Here is a 20,588-nt window from a genome sequence, read left to right as displayed (position 1 = left end):
CAACAAAGATGGTGAAAGGTCTCAAGGGGAAAACATATGAGGAGCAGCTGAGGTCACTTGTCTTGTTCAGCTTAGAGAAGAGAAGGCTGATGGGCAACCTCATCGCAGTCTACACCTTCCTTAAGGGGGACAGCAGAGGGAGAGCTGATCTGCTCTCTCTGGTGACCAGCTATAGGACACAAGGAAATGGAATGAAGCTGCATCAGGGGAAGTTCAGATTGGATATTAGGAAAAGGTTCTTCACTGAGAGTGTAATCAGTCACTGGAACAGGCTCTCCAGGGAAGCGGTCATGGCACCGAGACTGTCAGAGTTCAAGCAGCATCTGGACAATGCTCTTGGTCATATGGTTTAGTTTTAGGTAGTCCTGTGAGAAGCAGGGAGTTGGACTTGGTGATCCTTATGTGTCCCTTTCAACTTGAGATATTCTATGATTCTAAATATTTTTTGTTTCCAAGTTTTGATGAACTAGATTAAATCACTGGACCCATCTGGATTCCAAGAATTACTGTGTATGTTCTATCCAAAGCACTAATTACTAAACTACTATACTGATCTCCAGTGCAATCTATAGACAATCTTGAAATGGTATTTTTCATGACCACATTGCTCATTTAGGTTCCAATTACATTGACAGTTTTTCCTGAAAAAATAAATGTTATAATGCCTACAATAAAATTCTTGGTACTCAGAAGTCTTTGATTACATCTTGCATGAACACACATTTTAAAAATTATATATAAACATGTCTTTAAAATAGATAAGAAATATAAAGAAGTTAAAAGTAAAAACTCTACATGATATCTTTAATTAATTGTTTTTCCCAATTGAAATGATTACACAGAAAGAAGTATTTGAAGGAGGAACACAGAACTTGATTTTCAGGATGATGATGAAGTCAAAAGCTTTGGTTCCATCCACCCTCGTCAGAGGTCTCAGACCTGACCACCTTGACCAATGACTAAGATTAACAAGGACCATGGCCATAAAAGCCAGGTATAATGCACAAGTTCCAGTGCCATATATTCATAGATAATTTAGGATGAGTTTCTTAAGGACTAATTGTTTGGAGGAGGAAAAGAAGACAGAAAGACTGACAGAAAGACACTGTCATGGTTTAACCCTGGCTGGTAATTAAGTGCCATGCCACTGCTCACTAACTCCCCCCTCACCCAGAAGGATGGGGAGGAGAATCAGAAAGGAATGTAAAACTCAAGGGCTGAGATAAGAACAATTTAAATATTAAAATAAAATAAAAATGAAAGAGCAATAATAATAATAATAATAATAGTTACCATGAAAAGGAGGGAGAAGGGGAGAGGAATGAAATGCAAAGGGAAGGGAGAAAAGACAACAAGTGATGCACAATACAGTTCCTCACTACCTGCTGACTGATGTCCAGCCAGTCCCTGAGCAATGATTGGCAGCCCCAGCCAACCTTTCCCCCAGAGTTTATACACTGAGCACAATCTCCCATGGTATGGAATGCCCCTTTGGCTAGTTCAGATCAGCTGTCCTGGCTGTGTCTCCTCCCATTTCTTGTGCCACTCCAGCCCTGTCACTGGCAAGGCCTGAGAAACTGAAAAGTCCTTGACTCAGTATAAACATCACCCAGCAACAACCAAAAACATCATTGTGTTATCAACACTGTTCTCACACCAAAGCCAAAACACAGCACTGCAACAAGAACTAATAAAGAAAACTAACTCTATCCCAGTTGAAACCAGGATGGATAGACAGACAGGAAGACAGACAAGTGTATCTTTGTGACTGATAAACTTTCCATTTTTTTCTCCATTATTTCTACCCTTTCTTCAGAATAAACTCAATTTTCCATTTTTCTGCTTCCATTGTGGATTTATGTATATGCTGTTTCCTCTGGAAATTTTGCATCAATAGAAGTTTTTATAACAAATAAGTGGACCATAATATATCAGGTATGGACACGAAAGAAGTATGGAATGACATTTCAGTTCATAAAGAATAATACTAAGTATCTCTAATAACAGCATTTTATTTCTAAAATAAAATTGGATAACAAAACATCTTTGGTAAATAAATGAATTCTTTTAACATTTTCTGAAATTTGCAGCATGCTATGTAAGAAATGATTCTGTTTCATCTTATCTTGCTTGAAATCAGGCTATCATAATCACAAAAAGGCTTCTCTCTACTTCCATTTTAATGAAAATGCTTTTCAGATATGGAACATTCTCTTAACTTCGGAATATTTCAACACTAGCCCAAATAAATATCTTTTATATAAACCAATCTTGCTGTCTTGACAGTTCATATCCTGTTTTTCTTTATTGCCCCAATGCTTTCCTTTAAAAACTTAATAATATAAATTAAGAAACCATGTTCAGCAGCAGTCATGGTCACCCTTATCAAAAATGGGTTTGAACAAAAGGGTACAGAAGAGAGAACGGGACTTTGAATGTTAAAGTGACTAGTTCCAATTAAAAGTCATGTCATCTTAAGAGTTCTCCTTGTGCTCTATTATATTGAATTGAATGCCATGTTAGCCAAACCGCATGAGGCTACAGTAAAGCAGGAACATATAATTCCTAAGACATTCGCAGGAGAGACAAAGATGATGAATGTAATGTTATAAGACAGTAAAAATGTACTATTACAGGATAGAAAGATGAAGGGACAATGAATGAGAAGCTGAAACATGTTTCTTATGCATGAAATAATTAGAATGATGAAGAGCACATCTTCACAATAGGTTTAAGCTGATCTAAACCTGAACTCTTTCATATCCTCATATCCCCCATGTTCTGTCCCATTCCTCTGTCCACACTAATGGTCAGAGAGATGAAAGATCTATTTGGAAGCAACACCCTACTCCAGTAGTTCTATCATAAGGGAAAGGGAATTAAAATGCAGCCAGGAAAACCTGGTTTTCCCCACCATCTAAAACATCCTTTCAGTAGTAGCCCGCACCTGCATTAGTATAAATTCATGATGGTGCTTTGCTCTCAGACATTGGAAAGGCTACAAAGTTTATTTTAAAAGATTGCATTTGACTTGCACACATGGAAGAAAATGGTAAAAAGGATTAAAACATTTAGAGAAAATTTGAGGCACCAGCAAAGCCAAACGATTGCCACCTGAAAAGCAGTATTTAATCATATCAACCTTTTTAGAAGATTAAAAAAGGTCACAGATTTAAATAAGCACTTACTACACAACTTCAAGTCATTTTCCACATCCTATCTTATGTTTCACTTTAAATTTTAGGCCTTTCAAATCAAGGAGGTTTCCTTCATGAGAATATAACCAATAAACCTCCAACTTTCTCCCCACATCTTCCCATCTTCCTAACCACAGACATCTCGGGTAAACCATTTTGCTACACCACAATAAACAACTGCACATCCATGCATACAAAAAATAAAAGAAAAATAACACCCACAAACTTTTTCCTCTAAGCCAAAAATTCAATGAAGACATTTGTATTCCCCACAATGACCTTATTTCTTCCTTCTAATAAAGAACAGTTTAGTATCAAAGTACCAGCTGCTTGACTTCATCTCATATAATCTTATCTTTGAAGAAGCAGTTTAATCACAGCTAGGTTTGATTGCTGTTAACAGTCTAGCCACTCTCTAATAATGTTAAGAAAATATGGAGAGAAAATATTTTGCTATAGATTAATTAGGTAATGTTTTCTCATTACCTAATCATACGAAATAAATCACAACATTTATTTGAATGTTATATACAAATATTATTTCATAATTGGTTTTATTTATTATTTTTTTAAAAAAAATCTCATCAGACCCCATTCCTAACAATACAAAACATAAAGTTAATGATACACTACAGAAATGATTACATTAAGAATTCATTTTTTATTTTTGGTTTGAAGATGTCTTTAAACTATTACTGTAAGAAGTACTAGAAATTTTCTTAAGTGCCAAATTGCAATTATTACTACTTTGATCAAAACTAAAGTTAACTTCTCTTTTACCTAGACATCAATAATATCTTTTCAAAACAACAACTGTAACCAAGGTAGGCTGACCTTGGCTAGCTCTCAGGTGCCCACCAAGCTGCACCATCACTCCCCCTCCTCAACTGGACAGCAGGACAAAAATACAACAAAAGGCTTATTGGTTGAGATGAGGACAGGGCGATCACTCACCAAATACCATCATGGGCAAAACAAACTCAGCTTGGTGAAATTAATTAAATTTATTGCCAATCTAAACCGAAGTAGGATGAAGAAAAAATAAAATAAAGTTTTAAAAATCTTCCCCCCCCCTCCCCCTTCCCTTCACTCCCAATTTTCTCTACATCTTCCTCCCCAGTAGTGCTGGGGAACTGGGAACAGGGGTTCCGTCAGTTCATTACACATTGTCTCTACCACTCCTTCCTCCTCATGCTCTTCCCCTGCTCCAGTGTGGGGTCCCTGCCATGGGACACAGTTCACAAACTTCTCCAACGCGGGTCCTTCCCATTGCTGCAGTTCTTCATGAACTGTTCCAGCATGGGTCACTTCCATGGGGTGCATTCCTTCAGGACAGACTGCTCCAGCCTGGGTCACCCAGGGGGTCACAAGTCCTGCCAGCAAACCTGCTCCAGCACAGGCTTCTCTTTCCATTGGGTCACAGGTCCTGCCAGGAGCCTGCTCCGATGCAGGCTCTCCATGGTGTCACAGGTTTTTTCAGCCACATCTACCTGCCCTAGTATGGGGACCTCCATGGGCTGCATGGTAATAACTTCCTTCACTATGGGCTTCACTGCAGGAGCAGGCTGGAAACTAGGACCATGCGTGGCTATCAGTTAGCTGACAATTAGTGGGGGACGGATGGCGCCAAGGATGGTGCCAAGGAAACGTAACACCTTGTGGTTAATTGATGGCAGTTAACCACCAGTCGGGGATTGCCTAGTATGCAATGCTTAGCTTCAAGAACCAATCTGTTTAAAACGCGCAGCTTCTGAAACTGTATATAAACTCGTGCTTCTGTACAATAAATTGACATTTGCTTGCATCAAGCTGCGTCCCGTCTCTTCATTCGCCACACTTCACCGTGGGCTGATGGTGTGGAATCTCTGCTCTGGCAGCTGAAGCACCTCCTTCTCTTCCTTCTTCACTGACCTTGGTGCCTACAGAGTTGTTTCTCTCACATATTCTCATTCCTCTCTCCAGCTGCTGTTGTGGAGCACTTTTTTCCCTTTCTTAAACACGTTATTGCAGAGGTGCTATCACCATCACTGAGTGGCTCAGCCTTGGCCAGTGGCGGGTCCATCTTGGAGCCAGCTGGCAGTGGCTCCATCAGACATAGAGGCATCTACTCACAGAAGCCACCCCTGTAGCCCCTCAGCTACAAAAACCTTAGCACATAAACCAAATATAATACCTGATTGAATCAAGCTATTTCAAGTTACCTATTTTTTAGAGTTTCATCTCGTCAAGAAAAAACAAAATATTAAAACTAAACCAAATCAAAACTATACACAGGCATACTATTAATTCTGGGGGTTTTCTGCTCTGTGCTAGTCTGGCCCGTAGCTATGAATAATTCAGCAAATTTAAAGAATAGCAAAGTGACTTGCTTTCTGGCCACTATGATTGCATTTTTCTACATCCATGTTCCCATGTATCCTTAGGGTCATCTGTCTCAGCCCACATATACATACTGTTTGTTGTCAGTTCCTCTCAGCTATTTTTCTTGATTTATTTTAGATCAGCTCTACACCTCTCCTACATACCTTCTTTAACACAATTTTTGTCATTCCTTATTATGCTTTTTCAGTAAGTAAACACATAATCACAGAATAGTTGAGGTTGGAATGCACCTCTGGAGATTCTCTAGGCCAAACCTCCTGTTCAAAGCAGAATCGGCTATAGTGGGCTGCGAGGATCATGTTCATTTATGTTATGGATATCTCCAAGGATGGAAAATCCACAACCCCTCTGGGCAACCTGTCCCAGCATGCGACCACCCTCACAGTAAAAACGTTTCTTATCTTTAAATGGGATTTCCTGTATTTCAGTTTGTGCCTACTGCCCCTCACCATGTTACTGGGCACTACAAGAGGAGTCTGGCACTATCTTCTTTACACCCTCCCATCAGCTATTTACATATATTGATAAGATCCCCCCTTGAACCTTCTCTTTTCCTGGCTGAACAGTATCACCTCTCTCAGTCTCTCCCTGTATGACAGATGGTCCAGTCTCCTAAAATCATCTTTGGGACCCTTCAACTGGAGTCACACTCCAGTATGTTCATGTCTGTCTTGTACTGGGAAGCCCAGATCATATTTGTATTTTTCATTTATTTTTCACTCCTTTGAATAGCAATAAGTAAATATTTATCTTTAGGTATACAAATGTTACTGATCATTCATGAGCACATTAGATTTACTTTGGAAAACATGATTTTTATCTAACATCAGTAAAAATAAAACTGAATAAAATTTGAGAAGTCCACACTGATCAAGCTCATTATATCTTAGAAGGCACGGGTACTACAAAAAGTGTTTAGCTGTTTAAAAATTCCATTCTAATCTAAGATAATAAATGCCGTGATTATTGATATGTCTAGTCAACTAACTATTTCTAGTCAAACGTATTTCGAGCCAGGGTAACAAAAACGCATGGCAGATTTTCTTTATTTTTAATAAAATTCCTATAATGTTATAATAATATCTATAATAATTTCTATTACATTTAATTCTACAAAATGCAGACTCTTCCAGCATAGCATTTCCTTTTTCTGAAACATATTAACACACTGCTAAAGTTTCAGAACTAAGAAAATGAAAATGTTATCACTCATTTTTTTTCTTCTCTATTAAGGGGGAAATAAAATACTTAAAAGTATTCAGTTTTAAAGACCTATTTGGAAAAAAAAAACAACACCTTGAATATATCACAGATCTTATCCAAAATAAAGTTTTTTTGCATCAGTTCTATCACAATTTCAGTAATATCTATAATTTACCTTGTATATCTGCAGTAGCACATCTGTCCAAGCTCGTTTGCTCATTTTCTCAAATACGCTGTCCTCCAGAATGAATAGATTCTTATCGCTAACTATGCCTGAGTTTTTTGCATCTCTCTTTTTCAACTCAGCCGAGTGACCCTTCAGATAAAGGAATGGAATTTATTTTCAGTATTCACTTCAGCAGTTTGGATAGGAAATTCACAAGAGAACAATAATGAATTGATGACATAAATGACTGATAACATCTACTATAGTGCAGCAGTGATCAGTTTTAGAACCATTTACAGTATGCTGCTATCTCAGGAATAAGAAGCACAATACAAAATGGAGAAGTTGAAAGCAGCAATCAGGACAGAGGCAATACAATAGATTTTTTTTAAAAAATGGTATAATCAGTAGAAAGCAGTAAAATTAATTATAATTTGACAAAGCATATCTGTTGGAAATTAATCGCAGGTATCAACAGTATCAGAAGAAATGAATGGAATAGAAAAATCAGGAGGGTGTAAATGTCGGTGTCAGCTTAAATTTCTGTTCAGTTTCATGCATGTGCTTAGATTTATGCAATCCAAAACAGCCACCACTGTAGGAACACTCATGGTCCACAGAGGGCTTCCATTAGTCTTCAAAGGATTGATGCTAACAATGTAGTCTTTGTTAAAAAAAGAACAAAAAATAAAACAAAACTAACAAAAAAACCCAAATCTACCTTCAGTAAAGTTTGCACTTCAAGCCATTTCTTATAATCATCAGGTTCAAGCAGGAATTCTGGCATAACATGAGGAAGATATGCTCCTTGGCTTCTGAAATCATAAAGCAGGAAAAGTTAATAGATAAACAAGACAATTCTTTTTATGAGCAGTCCAAGTTTTTCAACTTGCTTAACCTATGTGTAAGTTTTTCTGACTACACTTTGGACTAATGATCCAGTTCTATTAATTGCTTCAGATAGCTTCTATTTATAAAGTTCATGTTTAATTCTTATGCCTACAACTAAATGCAAAAAAGACATTCAACTCCAGACAGACTGGTTTCTTTATGAGAATTGCACCTCCATAAAGGATTTATTATAGCACAAAGCATCAAAACATATAACACCCATTTCCATGTGAAATCCAAAGGACCAGTGTTACCTAACATTAGTGGAATTAAAATTTTATAAGGCCTTTATCCCTCTGTAGGCCTGATATTGGAAGTCTTAGGGGTGTAAGCAAAGGTATTTCAAAACTCTGTTAATTATTAAACTGACCTGCCATCTGTTCTCAAGTGACTAACAAATGCAATAGGAATAGTAATTGCAGTAACAAAAGGCAACCTCATTAGACTGAATACCAAAAAAAGCTAATTTCCAAGTGAAAAAATACTATAACACAAATGACACTTCTGGAAAGAAAAGAAAATAACAAACAATTCTTAATTATATTTTTCTCAGGGGAGCAGAAAATTTTCCTGACTTTTAGGTCAGAAAGATTATCCTAGCATATTTAGATGTACATTGTTGTCTGTGTTTTTAACATGGCTAATGTGAATAATAAATAGATGAGCTTTTCTTGTTATATAATCATCTCTCATTCAAATGAAGTAATCATATTTTTCCTGTACATACAGTCCAAATTCAATTTACCTTGCACAATAAGAGTCATACATCACAGTTTGAAATTAGGATCACAACAATTTATTTCTCTTTCCACAGAATTTTATTTTACTAGTAACAGCACATTTTTTTCCATACTTTACATAGTGACATTATCTTCTCAGATTATTGAAATTTCATGTTTCATACAATTATCTAGTATGTTTTTTAAAACACAAATTTTTTAATCAATAACCCAAAATATTATCAAGTCAGTAGTCTGGTTCTAAAACTCACCATGTCTGAAATTCCCATTTTCCATTAAGTCACAGACTCTGTCCCATAAAATCCCTGAAAAAACCTTCAATTCTTCCCAAATGATAAAAGAAGGAAGCTATACTACATTCATCTTTTCAGGTGTCCTGTCTTTCTATCACTGTTTTTACTTGGTATATGTGTGGGAATAAGTGTAATCTACAATTTTGACCCTCAAAAAATAACCCATTAAAAAAAAATAAGGAAATAGTCTAGGTGATCCTAAAATGCAAAAGTAGGAAAAATATATTCATAAATCAGGAAAAATGAAGAAATCTGATAGGATTCACACAAACTAGAAGAGGCAGAAACTAACAGGATGTGGTAATGTTAAGCACATACTATGCACCAACTTAATCATCTAGCATAAATACATATAAACACAGGAGTCCAGTTAGAACTGCTTTTCCGTGGCAACCTGTATCATTTTTCTGGGATTGTTATGGATTGCTGCTTCATTTCCAGTCATCAATGATCAGTCACCAATTGGCTGCTGCTTGACCAATTGGCTGCTGCTCCAATTCTGTTCTATGTCAGCAAGTTAATAGACAAAACTCAGTAAGACTGAAGGCTTTTATTAAAATATAGCTATTAAATAGCTTTCCACATTGCCCAAGAAACTACCCTAGAAGCACCTAAGTATTTCTTTCCAACTGCTGCTATGCTTACCAAAAGGGGCTGGGATCCACTTACTCTAGAACTCGTAATTAATTTAAAGTAGGCAACCAACATCATGTATGTTAGTTTGAAGATGCCTAGATTCTCTGGAAAATCTCAATGGAAAGACTGGACAGAAAAGCCATTAGGCTCCACCAGGAGAAACTTTTGACCCTATCTAGGAGTGCTGCAACAGTATCCCATGAAAACTCTAAGGAAACTTCTGTGAATTAATATTTTAATGGAAACTCCTGAACAGACTTTGTTTGGGGTAACTTCAAGCATAAGGTATGCAAAAGGACAGAAGCCTGACTGCCTCCTTGCCAGAAGCTGCCAGAATATAAACAAAATCAGGTATATTTCAGAAGACCTTTCTGGTAATTACAGCCTTAATGTAGGTAGCTAATGATGTTCTTTTGTTTCTTCACCTATATCCTGAAGAAATACTTCTACTTGTGTTGCTCATTTTCAGTGTTATGAATAAATGTTTTCATTTGCAGTTTACAGTAAACAAACCTGAGATAAGTAAGGTATAGAGACATCCTCTTTCTCTCCCAGGTGCAATAACTCAGTAAACTGGTTCATATTAAAAAGTACACTCCCAGCTTCACAGCATACACACCACTATATCCCAAATCAAAGAGGGCTCAGAATTTACCCTGTCTGCCCAAGCCAACTGACACAGATTGAAGCAAAGGTTTCCCAGAGCTGGTAATGACCAGCAAGGGTTTCTGGTATACTCAGAGATATTGGGTGGCATGCTCAAACTTGGAGGATGATTGATGGTAGGTATTACTGTCACCCAATGAGAAATGATGTTGTTTTAGTTCCTTTATACAGACCTCATCCATCAAATAATGTGTTACAGAAAAGATATTAATCTGAAGCTAGACAGAAGAAATACCAGTCCTAAAAGACCAAAATTAAAGTTTGTATTAATAAGAGTTAGGGCTATAAAATCCCATACTGAAGGGGAAAGGGTCTGAAAGGCACATCAGCTCCACCCTTGAAAAGTAGTTAGACGCTTGGATATCTCTTGATAGGAACTGAGCAGAATCAATGGAGCTGTCTAGACAAGGATTAATGAAATTTAACTGTTAACAAGGGTAACAGGGTTCAAAAGAGGAAGCATGTCTTGAAGTTACTCTTGACTGCTCTCCTACGAGTTGTACAGTATATTAGCTTAACATTAGACCTAAGACAGTGGCAAGAAATTATTTTCCTTGGATTGGATCCAAAGAAGATTTTAAAACTCTGACCTCAGAAAACCATCAATATACCGATTAGATAAATAAGAAAATCTCTTGAATCTACTTTAGGCAATCATTCAGCATCATTTCATCATGTAAGTGTTCAGTTTTGGGCTCCTCACTACAAGACAGACATTGAGGTGCTAGCGTGCATCCAAAGAGCAATGAAACTGGTGAAGTGTCTGGAGAACTAGTTTTACAAGGAGTGGCTGAGGAAGTGGGGTGGTTTAGTGTGAAGAAGAGGAGGATCAAAAGAGACCTTATTGTTCTCTACAACTACCTGAAAGGAGGTTTTAGCGTGGTGGATATCGGCCTCTTCTCCCAGATAACAAATGAGAGGATAAGAGGAAGCAGCCTCAAGTTGCACGAGGGGAGGTTTAGACTGGGTACTAAGAAAAATTTCTTCACTGAAAGGGTTATCAAGCATCGGAACAGGCTGCCCAGGGAAGTGGTTGAGTCACACAGTCCCTGGAGGTGTTTAAAAGACATGTAGATGTGGTGCTTAGGGACATGGCTTTTTAGTGGACTTGGCAGTGTTAGGTTTACAGTTGGACTTGATAATCCAGTCTCAATGACAAGATAAGGTTATCAATGAAAGAAGCTAACAGCTAAATCTGTTCAACAGCAGAAGCAGTACTTCCATTTCTTGGCATATTATTAATATGAAAGATTAACAGATTACAAAGTAAGTCTACAAATTTTTTGCTAAAGCCAGTAATTACAGGACAAAGAGCATCAGTGGAACAGTAAAATCATTAATGACAAACCTGATCTGACAATCTACTGAGTCTGCCTAAGGAATGAGGTTGGGAGTCATCTTTTTTCATAAGGAAACAGAGTTCCTGTGTAATTCCTGTGTTGGATGTAACGCTACCAAAGGACACCCAAACTAGTATAAATTATATATGATAACCTTGATTAGAATTATTTAAGGTTTAAAATATGCAAATCTTACATTACAAAAGATACAGTATATTGTATACAGTTGGAATTTTGTTTGAACTATGCTAATTTAAAAAGTGGAAAGAAAAGGTACATGCATGCATATTTTACCCTTTATGTACTTACTTAAGGAAAGAAAGCAATGTAGAATGCTGCCAGTGGAGCTTTAACATTCGTTCAGCTGGATCAAGAGGCAATGACTGGCTTGATGTAATGCCCGGTAACAACTGTCCACTCAGATGGAATAACATGTCATAAAGAGTCTTGGTACCTTTGCCAAGGCTTTGTTTAAAAACCTTTTCACGTGAAGAGGTCATCTCGGCTTTACACACAGCACTAAGGCAGAAAAAGCTTCTATTATAATTTTAAACACACAAAGTGAGCTAACATTGTATCTATCTATCTATCGATCTATATCATGGTGATAAATTTAATAAACCATGAAGTAAAAGCAGCAACAAGAAGGTTGAAAAGTATAGCACTTCTTCCTTTTTACAGAACTTTTGTAATAACATAAGAATTTTGAATTGCATGGAATATTTAATAAGTATACATGAAATATTTCATAAATAAATTTGTGCTTGTCACTGCTTTCTGCCAAAAATAACTTCGATTTCTATCATGTTTACAAGATGTCTATGTGTTTGTGTCCCAGGAGTCTGGCTTCTTCATTATTTAGTAGCAAGCTAGATAAGATCAGCTAAGGGATGCCACTAAGACTGATATATTTCCAGAGTGTTAGCAAGACTGTTGATTATGAAATTCGCTTTCTTATCTGTTTCTTGATCTTTAGAGTATGTGGAGGAAAAACAAACAAAAAGATATATTGTTAGAACACCTATTTATGCCACCAAAGAAGGGACAATTGCAAGAACTCTGTTCATTCTGGGAGGAGAATTAATTTCAGTTAACGTGGTGACATACAGCGGTTTGAACAGCATATTTAACATACGCTGCATTAGGATATACCAGAATATCAGTTGGAAATGTATTTTTTAAAAATGAAAAATAATACCTGAATGACATTTATCATAAACAGCACATGGATGTTACAACTTTAACATAGAACTGTGTATTAGCACATATTTATATTCCTCAAATCATATCCAAAACTCCTTAGTATATATGTTAATATTTTATTAGGTAGACATAAGTTAGCTCTAAGCAGAGATGAATTACCGTCTTAGTGAATGTGGTATTGAAACAGGATTTTGTCCCTTAGACCAACCAAAGAGAGTGAACCAATTCTCAATAGCAGTTAGGGCTTTCTGAAAGAAGATGTACTCCTTTTTATCCTCATCGGGAAAAAATGATAATTCAAATTTATTTTCTCTCCCATCACTTTGACTGTTAGCTTCACTCTCTTCACTTATCTTTTCATCGCTCTCACTTTCAAAAGTAGTGTCCGACTCTGAATAATAAACACCAAAAAAACCCAGAATGATTTCTTATTTCCCTAATTTTGTCTAGCACAAAACCAATTATCTTTTACCTTGGTTTTTTTTACATACAGTTGTTTTCAGAAAAACTGTCAGACAGCAAAACTGTCAGACAGCAAATGATCAACTTTTTTTATGAGTAATAAGTTGAATGAGTACACATCTTAGGAATAGAACAAATTATATTCTTGGAATCTAATTTCACTTAAATAATTATTACCCAGAAAAAAATATTCTCAGAAAAAATAAACTCAGGCATGGCTACAAAACCACAGACAGCGATCTCAAAGAAACAGTCTTACATACACCTCCAGTACGTATAGCTTTACCAGCTAGTCAATGCTAGCTCCCCACCCCAATCACAAAGTGTGGCACAGTGACTGACTGTTGTTCAAACAGTTTATCAGGTATTGTATAGGTATAACCAAGCCTTCAGCCCAATCTATAATCCACTGGACTTTTCTCTCCTCTTTTAGGCTTTCTCTCTTCCAAATTCTGACCTGGTCAAAGTTGAGATTACAGATTTTAACAACTACTAGTTGTTAACAACATCAACAACAATATTATTTCATAAAAGATAACTAAGAAAACAAGCAATAATTATCTTCATAGCACAAAACTTAAATTATTCCATCCTTGAAGGTGTATTTTAATACCACTGTTACAGTTTTAATGTTTCATTAAGTGGAGCAAAAATAAAACTAATACCTTAGTGAATTTGAAAAAATCTTGTTAGGATTTAAGAAGAAAACACAATGCCATCTGGAGAAAAGAGACTTGTCCTTATAAGATCATCATGCAGTCAGATCTGAGTTTGTGCAGTTTTGCTGGCTGACAAGATAATTTTCCAATCTTGTCACTGCCACCGTTGCCAGAGGTGCTTTTTCAGATCCAAAACCGTATAACATCATGCCATTAAAAATTAATCATGTAAAAATGCATCATTTTACTTAATCTGTTTAACTACCCCTGTTTGTCTTGGCAACACCTTTAGACAATGATCACACAAACGTTAAGTGGATCTGCAAGAGTGGATTCCTAACAGTGATGAAACAGCAGCAGTAACTTCTGCTGTTCTAACATCCTAGTTAGAAAACCAGCCCCTGAAAGAAGTGTCAACAGCCTCAGCTCCTAGTCACCTGACAACCTTACAGAACATCTATTACTCTTGGTTCATATGGAATAGCACCTTAACTGAGCCCCACTGACAATGGTTGTTTTTATAGTGTACTTCATAAATGTAATAAAAATGTTGAAGCCTAACCTGAGCATACAACTAGACCTTTGCAGAATATAGCATATATACAGAGTGTCTATGGTAGATTAGCTCATGACTATAGAAATAATGACCATCCTGGCAACTAATCTTAGTTTTGTTCAGTAGTTGTTTTTCTACTGGCCACTCCACAGACATGTTATTGCAAATGAGACTTTGACATTTTTTGGTTGGGTTTCTTTTTTTGTTTGTTTTTAAATAGTTGGACTGATTTCTCTTCCATTTAGTCTGGTAAAACATAGGAGAGGTTTTTTTCTGTTTCTGTACTCTAAGCCAGGTTTTCCACAGTGTCACAGGAGAAAACAGCCTCCTCAATATTCATTGACTATATGTGCAGGAGCATTTCAGGCAAAGCTTACAAATGTGAAAAAAATCTTTAAAGCAGTAAGCTGAAAAGCAGTTTTAAGAGCTCAATGTATTTCAAAAAAACAGCTAGAATATACCTGATTGAGAATCTTCATAGGTTGAGTCAGAGGTTGCACCAAAGGAACTTGAGGAAATACTATGGGAAAGTGATTGTGGAGTATAACATGGATGCAGAACAACTTCTCCACTACTGCTGTCTTTACTGTCTATAAAACAAGATTAAAAGCTGCAGCTGAGAAAACATATTTTATTGTCTGTGCTCTAACAGTTTATAAACAGATATCTGCTTCTATATTTTTCTTTTTTGTGCTTCAGTTAATCAAGTACAGTTTCCATTTGACTCATGATGAAAATCACACTTTGGTCATTAGATCAGAGACAAAAAAACATTACCTGCATGTTTTTTTCCATTAATGTTTGAATTATTGTTCCATTTCTATGTTTTACAGGATGTGTCTTCACACTTGCTGAAAATCAACTATCACAGAACAGCGCTAATTTAAGAATTCTAACTCACAAACAAAATATTTTTAAGGAATTTTTGATCACAGCTCTAAAATGAGTCTCAGCATACCATTATCAAGCTCCTTCAGACTCAACAACAAATATTTTACAAATCAAACTCAAAAGTATGTTTTATCAATCCATCAGTTCTGTCAGAACATATGTTCTGACATTCTCATGTTGGCCTATGATAGGGTTGGAGGACCCTCTGCTAGCCATCTCTAATGTCAGTCTCCAGAACAAGTGTAGAAGAGGAACTCCGTGTAGTTTCTAAAGAAGTAAACACACCAGAAACCAGTAAGAGAAGGAAAAACTCTGTACAATTATCTTCAAATTTGATTGCTGGCACTGTTATGCATATGGTTTGGAGCAAATAACACAAGACCACGGTGTCAGATATGTGGAAGCAAAGTCCTCCTGAATTGCTTTCAAAGCCACTGTATTGTATAGATATGGTTTGGTCACATTAAAAAGCATTCCACACCAAAACGGTCTTTAATAAAACCACATAAAATAGACTCAATTTAGCAGTAATTGCCAGAAATAATACTTTTCCTTGTTTCCTATCTTCATTTGTATATATACCAATCTTTTATATGGAAAAAAAAAATCGCTACCTGTCTTCTTGCTAATCCCTTTTTCAATTTCAGAAGTACCAAGTGTCTTTTCTCTTAGATAGCCTGAGTAACACAACTATTTTAAGTTAATGCAGTCTTAAAATTTGCCATATTCAAAGCTAAATCTATTTCAGACCTAGGGAATGCCTTGCTTATCTGAAAAACTTGTCTATTTCATCAAAATATATCATAACAATATATAACATATATTACATATGTGATATATTGGATAATATTTATGCATATGTTATGCAATATATTATATAATTATTACATATATATATAAGAAATCAGAACAACTATAAAATATAATAATTTACCCTATATTTGAACCTGCTTTGAGCAGGAGGTTGGACTAGATGACCCCCAGAGATCCTTTCTCACCTGAATTCTACAATGTTCCTAATCTCTTCCCATAAACTCAGCTATGCATAAAGAGATTACAGATCACTGAAGCAGGCAGAAAGGGGGTGGGGCAGGAGGCAGGCAGAGTTTGAGGCTGTGGTGGGGGACACAGGTGGAGATATAGACTCAGAGAGGCAGGCAAAGAGACACCGCATATTTCTAGTCTCTGGTCACAGGCTTTTATTAGGCCTTAAAGTACAGCTATGCTTTCCAACCTTCAAGGACAGTCATTAAAAAACCCTGAAAACTGTTCCTGACAAGCAAATAATGATCAGATTTTATCATACCATCACGTGACTTTCTTCTCTTTTGCTTTCTTCAAAGCATAGCCAACTGTTGTCCTAGGAATTACTGATGATCACTTTTTATCAATGTAATTAAAAAATATGTTAATCTAATCTCTATTGTTTGGGATGTTTTCTCTGCTCATATTTTAAAAATTTCATAAAACATTCTGTAAGATTCAAGTTCATACAATATTTTTCAATAAACCTAATTACCAAATCACTTATATTAGTTTTCCTCACTTTCAACAACAAAACAGAAGCTATTAAACTGTTTCAAAAATTGCATTGCAAAATCCCCTTGTAATTAATGAGGAAAAATACTACATTGATGGTAACATCCCTGTTATCACACGAAAACATTGATAAATAACTACTGGACATGATATAATTTTAAGAGGTAGTGTTGACTGCTTACTGGTTCTCAAGATAATTTGTTGATTAGAGTGGTGAAATGCCAAATACGGGTATAAAGTAAGAAGGCAATTCTCTGCTGTTGCAGCAACTTGAATTGAGAACCTGTTCAAAACAAAATACAAAAGTGAAAATTTTATATTTAGCCATGATGAAGATATTTCAGCACAAGAGAAAAAAGACAGAATGAATGTGTCAGACAACTTCTGTTCTCTCCTATTCTGGTTCAGTATGAGATTACACAGATGGGACCACACATGCTGAAATGGTGAAGTTTAGTACAGTATTTCCATTTCATAGTTTTACTATGACCACGGATGTATCCTTAATCTGAAAGTTCAAGAGTTAGCAGAGATTTCACAAAATAAATGAACTCTGTCTCTCTGAAAAAACAACTAAAATTACAGCCGACATTTATGAGTGTCCTAAAGGAGACTGCTAACTTGGTAAATATATCCTATAACTTTTGACAGGGGAAGTTTTCTTGAAAAGCAACTTCTATTTTGATTTAACATTTATAGGACTTTACAGAAATCACAAAATAAATATTTACAAACAAATAGATTCAATATAAAAGCAATGAGATCTTGACTGCAATTGCTAGGATGTAATAGAAATTGACGTACATGCTCCAGTGTTCACTAGAGTGTCTGTACTGTCTGCAGCAGCCACATTAATGTGTAACAATCCACCTTTTAACACTTTTTCTTTACTTCACCTCAATCTCTCGGGGTGCAGTCAACAAGCAAATTATTGCCATCAATGTATCCCTGTTAGCCTTCTATATGTATGTTCTTATTGCAACTGACATGTAATTCAAATGAGCTTAGTCCTATGTTATTACACAGCTTTTTTTTACTCTACATTAACTTATTAACCAACATTAAAACTAATTAACTCTTTCGACTAAGGTGTCAAAAATACCAAAAAAATTTCAAGAGATGACACTCCATTCATAAGAAAGCATGGCAGAAAAAACCAAAGGTGCTAGGAGCTAAACATTTATCATACATGTTTCAGGCCCTGAGATATAGGGCACCAGACAGAAAAGCATGCATATTTCCATACAAATATGGCAAATAGCTGACAAACATGTGCATTCTGCACTGCTTAAAATCATCTTGTATCACTGACCTTTATTTACCACACCATTCATGAAGTGAGGTTACAAAGCTAGAAGTTTTGTGCAACGTATTTATTCTGTATTTGCAGCAGAGCTTAACTAAATAATATAAAAGTCTGTGTTATTCTATTAGAATGAAAGGCACCTGTATTGCTAGCAAATGTGAAGTTATTAAATGTGTTAAATTATTGAGTGTATTCCATTTTATAATACTTAATAAAGTAAAAATTTGTTATTTACATGAACATGATTGCCTCTGATATTTTCAGTATTTATTCTCTAATGCATATTTCCAAAGAATACAGCAGAAAGGACATTAAAGATATTGTTTACCATAATTTGAAACCTGCAGATCACCAGAAACTAAAACTCCAGCTGTGATGACAAAAAAATATTAGCCAACACTATACAGATCAATTCATTCCCTTCTCTTAAATTAACTCTGATTATTTTTTTTTTTATTTTAATGTTTGTGGAAAGACAAAAAACTGAGCCAAAATATGTTTATCTTTTTTTTGCTTTATAGTGTTTCAGACATTTTCTAAGTAGAAACAAATAATTTGTTTTGTGTCAGTACACCCCAAATGCTCTAGAAATACAGGCATAATTCAGTAACCCTTCTTCAACACTATTCATTAACAGATACATAATATCACTACCAATTTCTAAAAAGAAACAATCCAAAGTCATTAGGATCTAACTGACCAATATCTGCAGCAACATTGCTTAGGTAAACTTAAATATTTAAGGGAAGCTTGCAGTGCTACTTCTGGAAACAAACAAAAAAAAAATATCAAACTGCTTGCAGAAATTATCAGTGCCAAAATGAGACTTGATATGAGAGTGAGGCATTTGGCAGATCTTTAAGAACAAGGAATAACCTAGATGCAGTGAATAAGAAGTTGTTATTTAAAAGTAAATAAAGACCTGCCCTCCTCCCTCCCCAAAAAAATCCTTGAACAGATCCAGAGATGAAAGAACTGGGAGAGCAAAAGATGACCCGTGCAAGCTCTGCCACATCTATTCATAAATGAGTTCCCAAAGCCTCTTATCCTTTGTAGTAGAAGCTCAAGCTTCCACAGCAATTGAAATACAATAATGAATAGTAACAGACACATGGTTTCACACGATATAGATGACTTACAGCTGGGAAAGCAGCCACTCTTTTCTAGTAGCAGCAATGATGTCAGATCTTAATTTCTGAGTAACAGACCCTTCAGCTGGCAGGGACCATCAAAATGGTAGAAAGTCACAAGCACAGAAAAGGACAGGAGTGAATAATGGGTTTGGACCATCCTGATTTTCAAAAGCACCTCCAACTATCGGAAGTAAAATGCCATTATATTATTAGGTCAGATGAATGTAGCAAAGAAGCATGCAAATACCAAGAACTCCAGTGTTTTCTACAGCTCCCTGATTTCTCCAAATTTAAATTATATTGAAAGAAATTGACTGCTCTTATTCTCTAAGGCAGGGGTCCTCAAACTAAGGCCCGCGGGCCGGATATGCCCCCCCCCCAGGGTCCTCAATCCATCCCCTGGTATTTACAGAACCCCCAGTCCCACGCCCCCCCCCCCCCCCCCCCCGCCGGGGGTTGGGGCAGGGAGCCAAGCAGCCGCAGATGACTGCCTGCCACTTCATCCACGCGCTGGCCCCCTGGTTAAAAAGTTTGAGGACCCTTGCTCTAAGGCATGCCAGCAGAATACATGCATTTGACATTTTGACATTTGCCAGCAGTTACTCTTAAAGAGCTGCATGGTTTAGGCATGTTTCCCAACAGCAAAAGGGAACATATTGTTTTCCTCCGTGATACACTGAGATCTCACGGATTATCAAAACAACTGGAACTGATTCATAACTGGGTACTTTTTAGTGATTGTATCTCAGTGGCATCATGTTGTTATTACAGGCTAAGATCCCCAGCAGCCTCTCTTCCTGAAGTTCCAACCACAAACGAGAACATCAGAAATTGCATTAATTTCCCCAGCTTCCCAGTCGGAGAGAGAAAGAAAATGGAGAACTGTAGAACATGGGAGGCAAGGACCTCAGCACGTTTGTGTCATCAGTGATCACAGCAGTTTACCTACCCACCACATGTGTGGAGGTTTGGGGATATTTTGCTCCCCATACCACCATTTTCTTTGATTGTGTAGCACAATATGTAGCTGTTTTTCTACTAATAATTTTTTAGAAAGAATAAGGTGAAAGTAATTTCAATCAGGATGGCAGAAAACCTTCTTTCCTGTTGAAGGAAGAAATTTCTTTCAAGTCGAAGGATATAAGTACCATAGCTAAATATTTCTTCCCATTTATTAATTCTTGGATTTTATGTTATCTTTTACTTCTGTTTTCCTATCAGCCCTATCCGAAGAAATTTAATTTATTCTGCTTTGGAGTCAAAGGAATGAAAAGGAAGGATAGATTAAAAATAACATTAGAAATTAACTGAAAATTCTCAATTAA

General features: G+C 36.3%; 1 protein-coding gene across 1 annotated transcript in view; it reads right to left on the bottom strand.

Annotated features, from left to right (window-relative positions):
- CFAP47 (cilia and flagella associated protein 47) overlaps positions 1-20,588 on the bottom strand; it is a 343,082-nt gene that overhangs the window by 262,525 nt on the left and 59,969 nt on the right. Inside the window, exons 27-32 of the mRNA XM_056329101.1 lie at positions 17,007-17,107; positions 14,856-14,984; positions 12,877-13,108; positions 11,824-12,033; positions 7,670-7,763; positions 6,958-7,098 (exon numbers count right to left, since the gene is read on the bottom strand). Of these exons, the coding sequence (XP_056185076.1) occupies positions 6,958-7,098; positions 7,670-7,763; positions 11,824-12,033; positions 12,877-13,108; positions 14,856-14,984; positions 17,007-17,107 (907 nt within the window). The remainder of the gene's footprint in view (positions 1-6,957; positions 7,099-7,669; positions 7,764-11,823; positions 12,034-12,876; positions 13,109-14,855; positions 14,985-17,006; positions 17,108-20,588) is intronic.

Source organism: Falco biarmicus, chromosome 2, assembly GCF_023638135.1.
Source record: "Falco biarmicus isolate bFalBia1 chromosome 2, bFalBia1.pri, whole genome shotgun sequence".
In the NCBI taxonomy this organism is placed as follows: Eukaryota; Metazoa; Chordata; class Aves; order Falconiformes; family Falconidae; genus Falco; species Falco biarmicus.
This window is presented reverse-complemented; position numbering and strand designations above follow the sequence as displayed.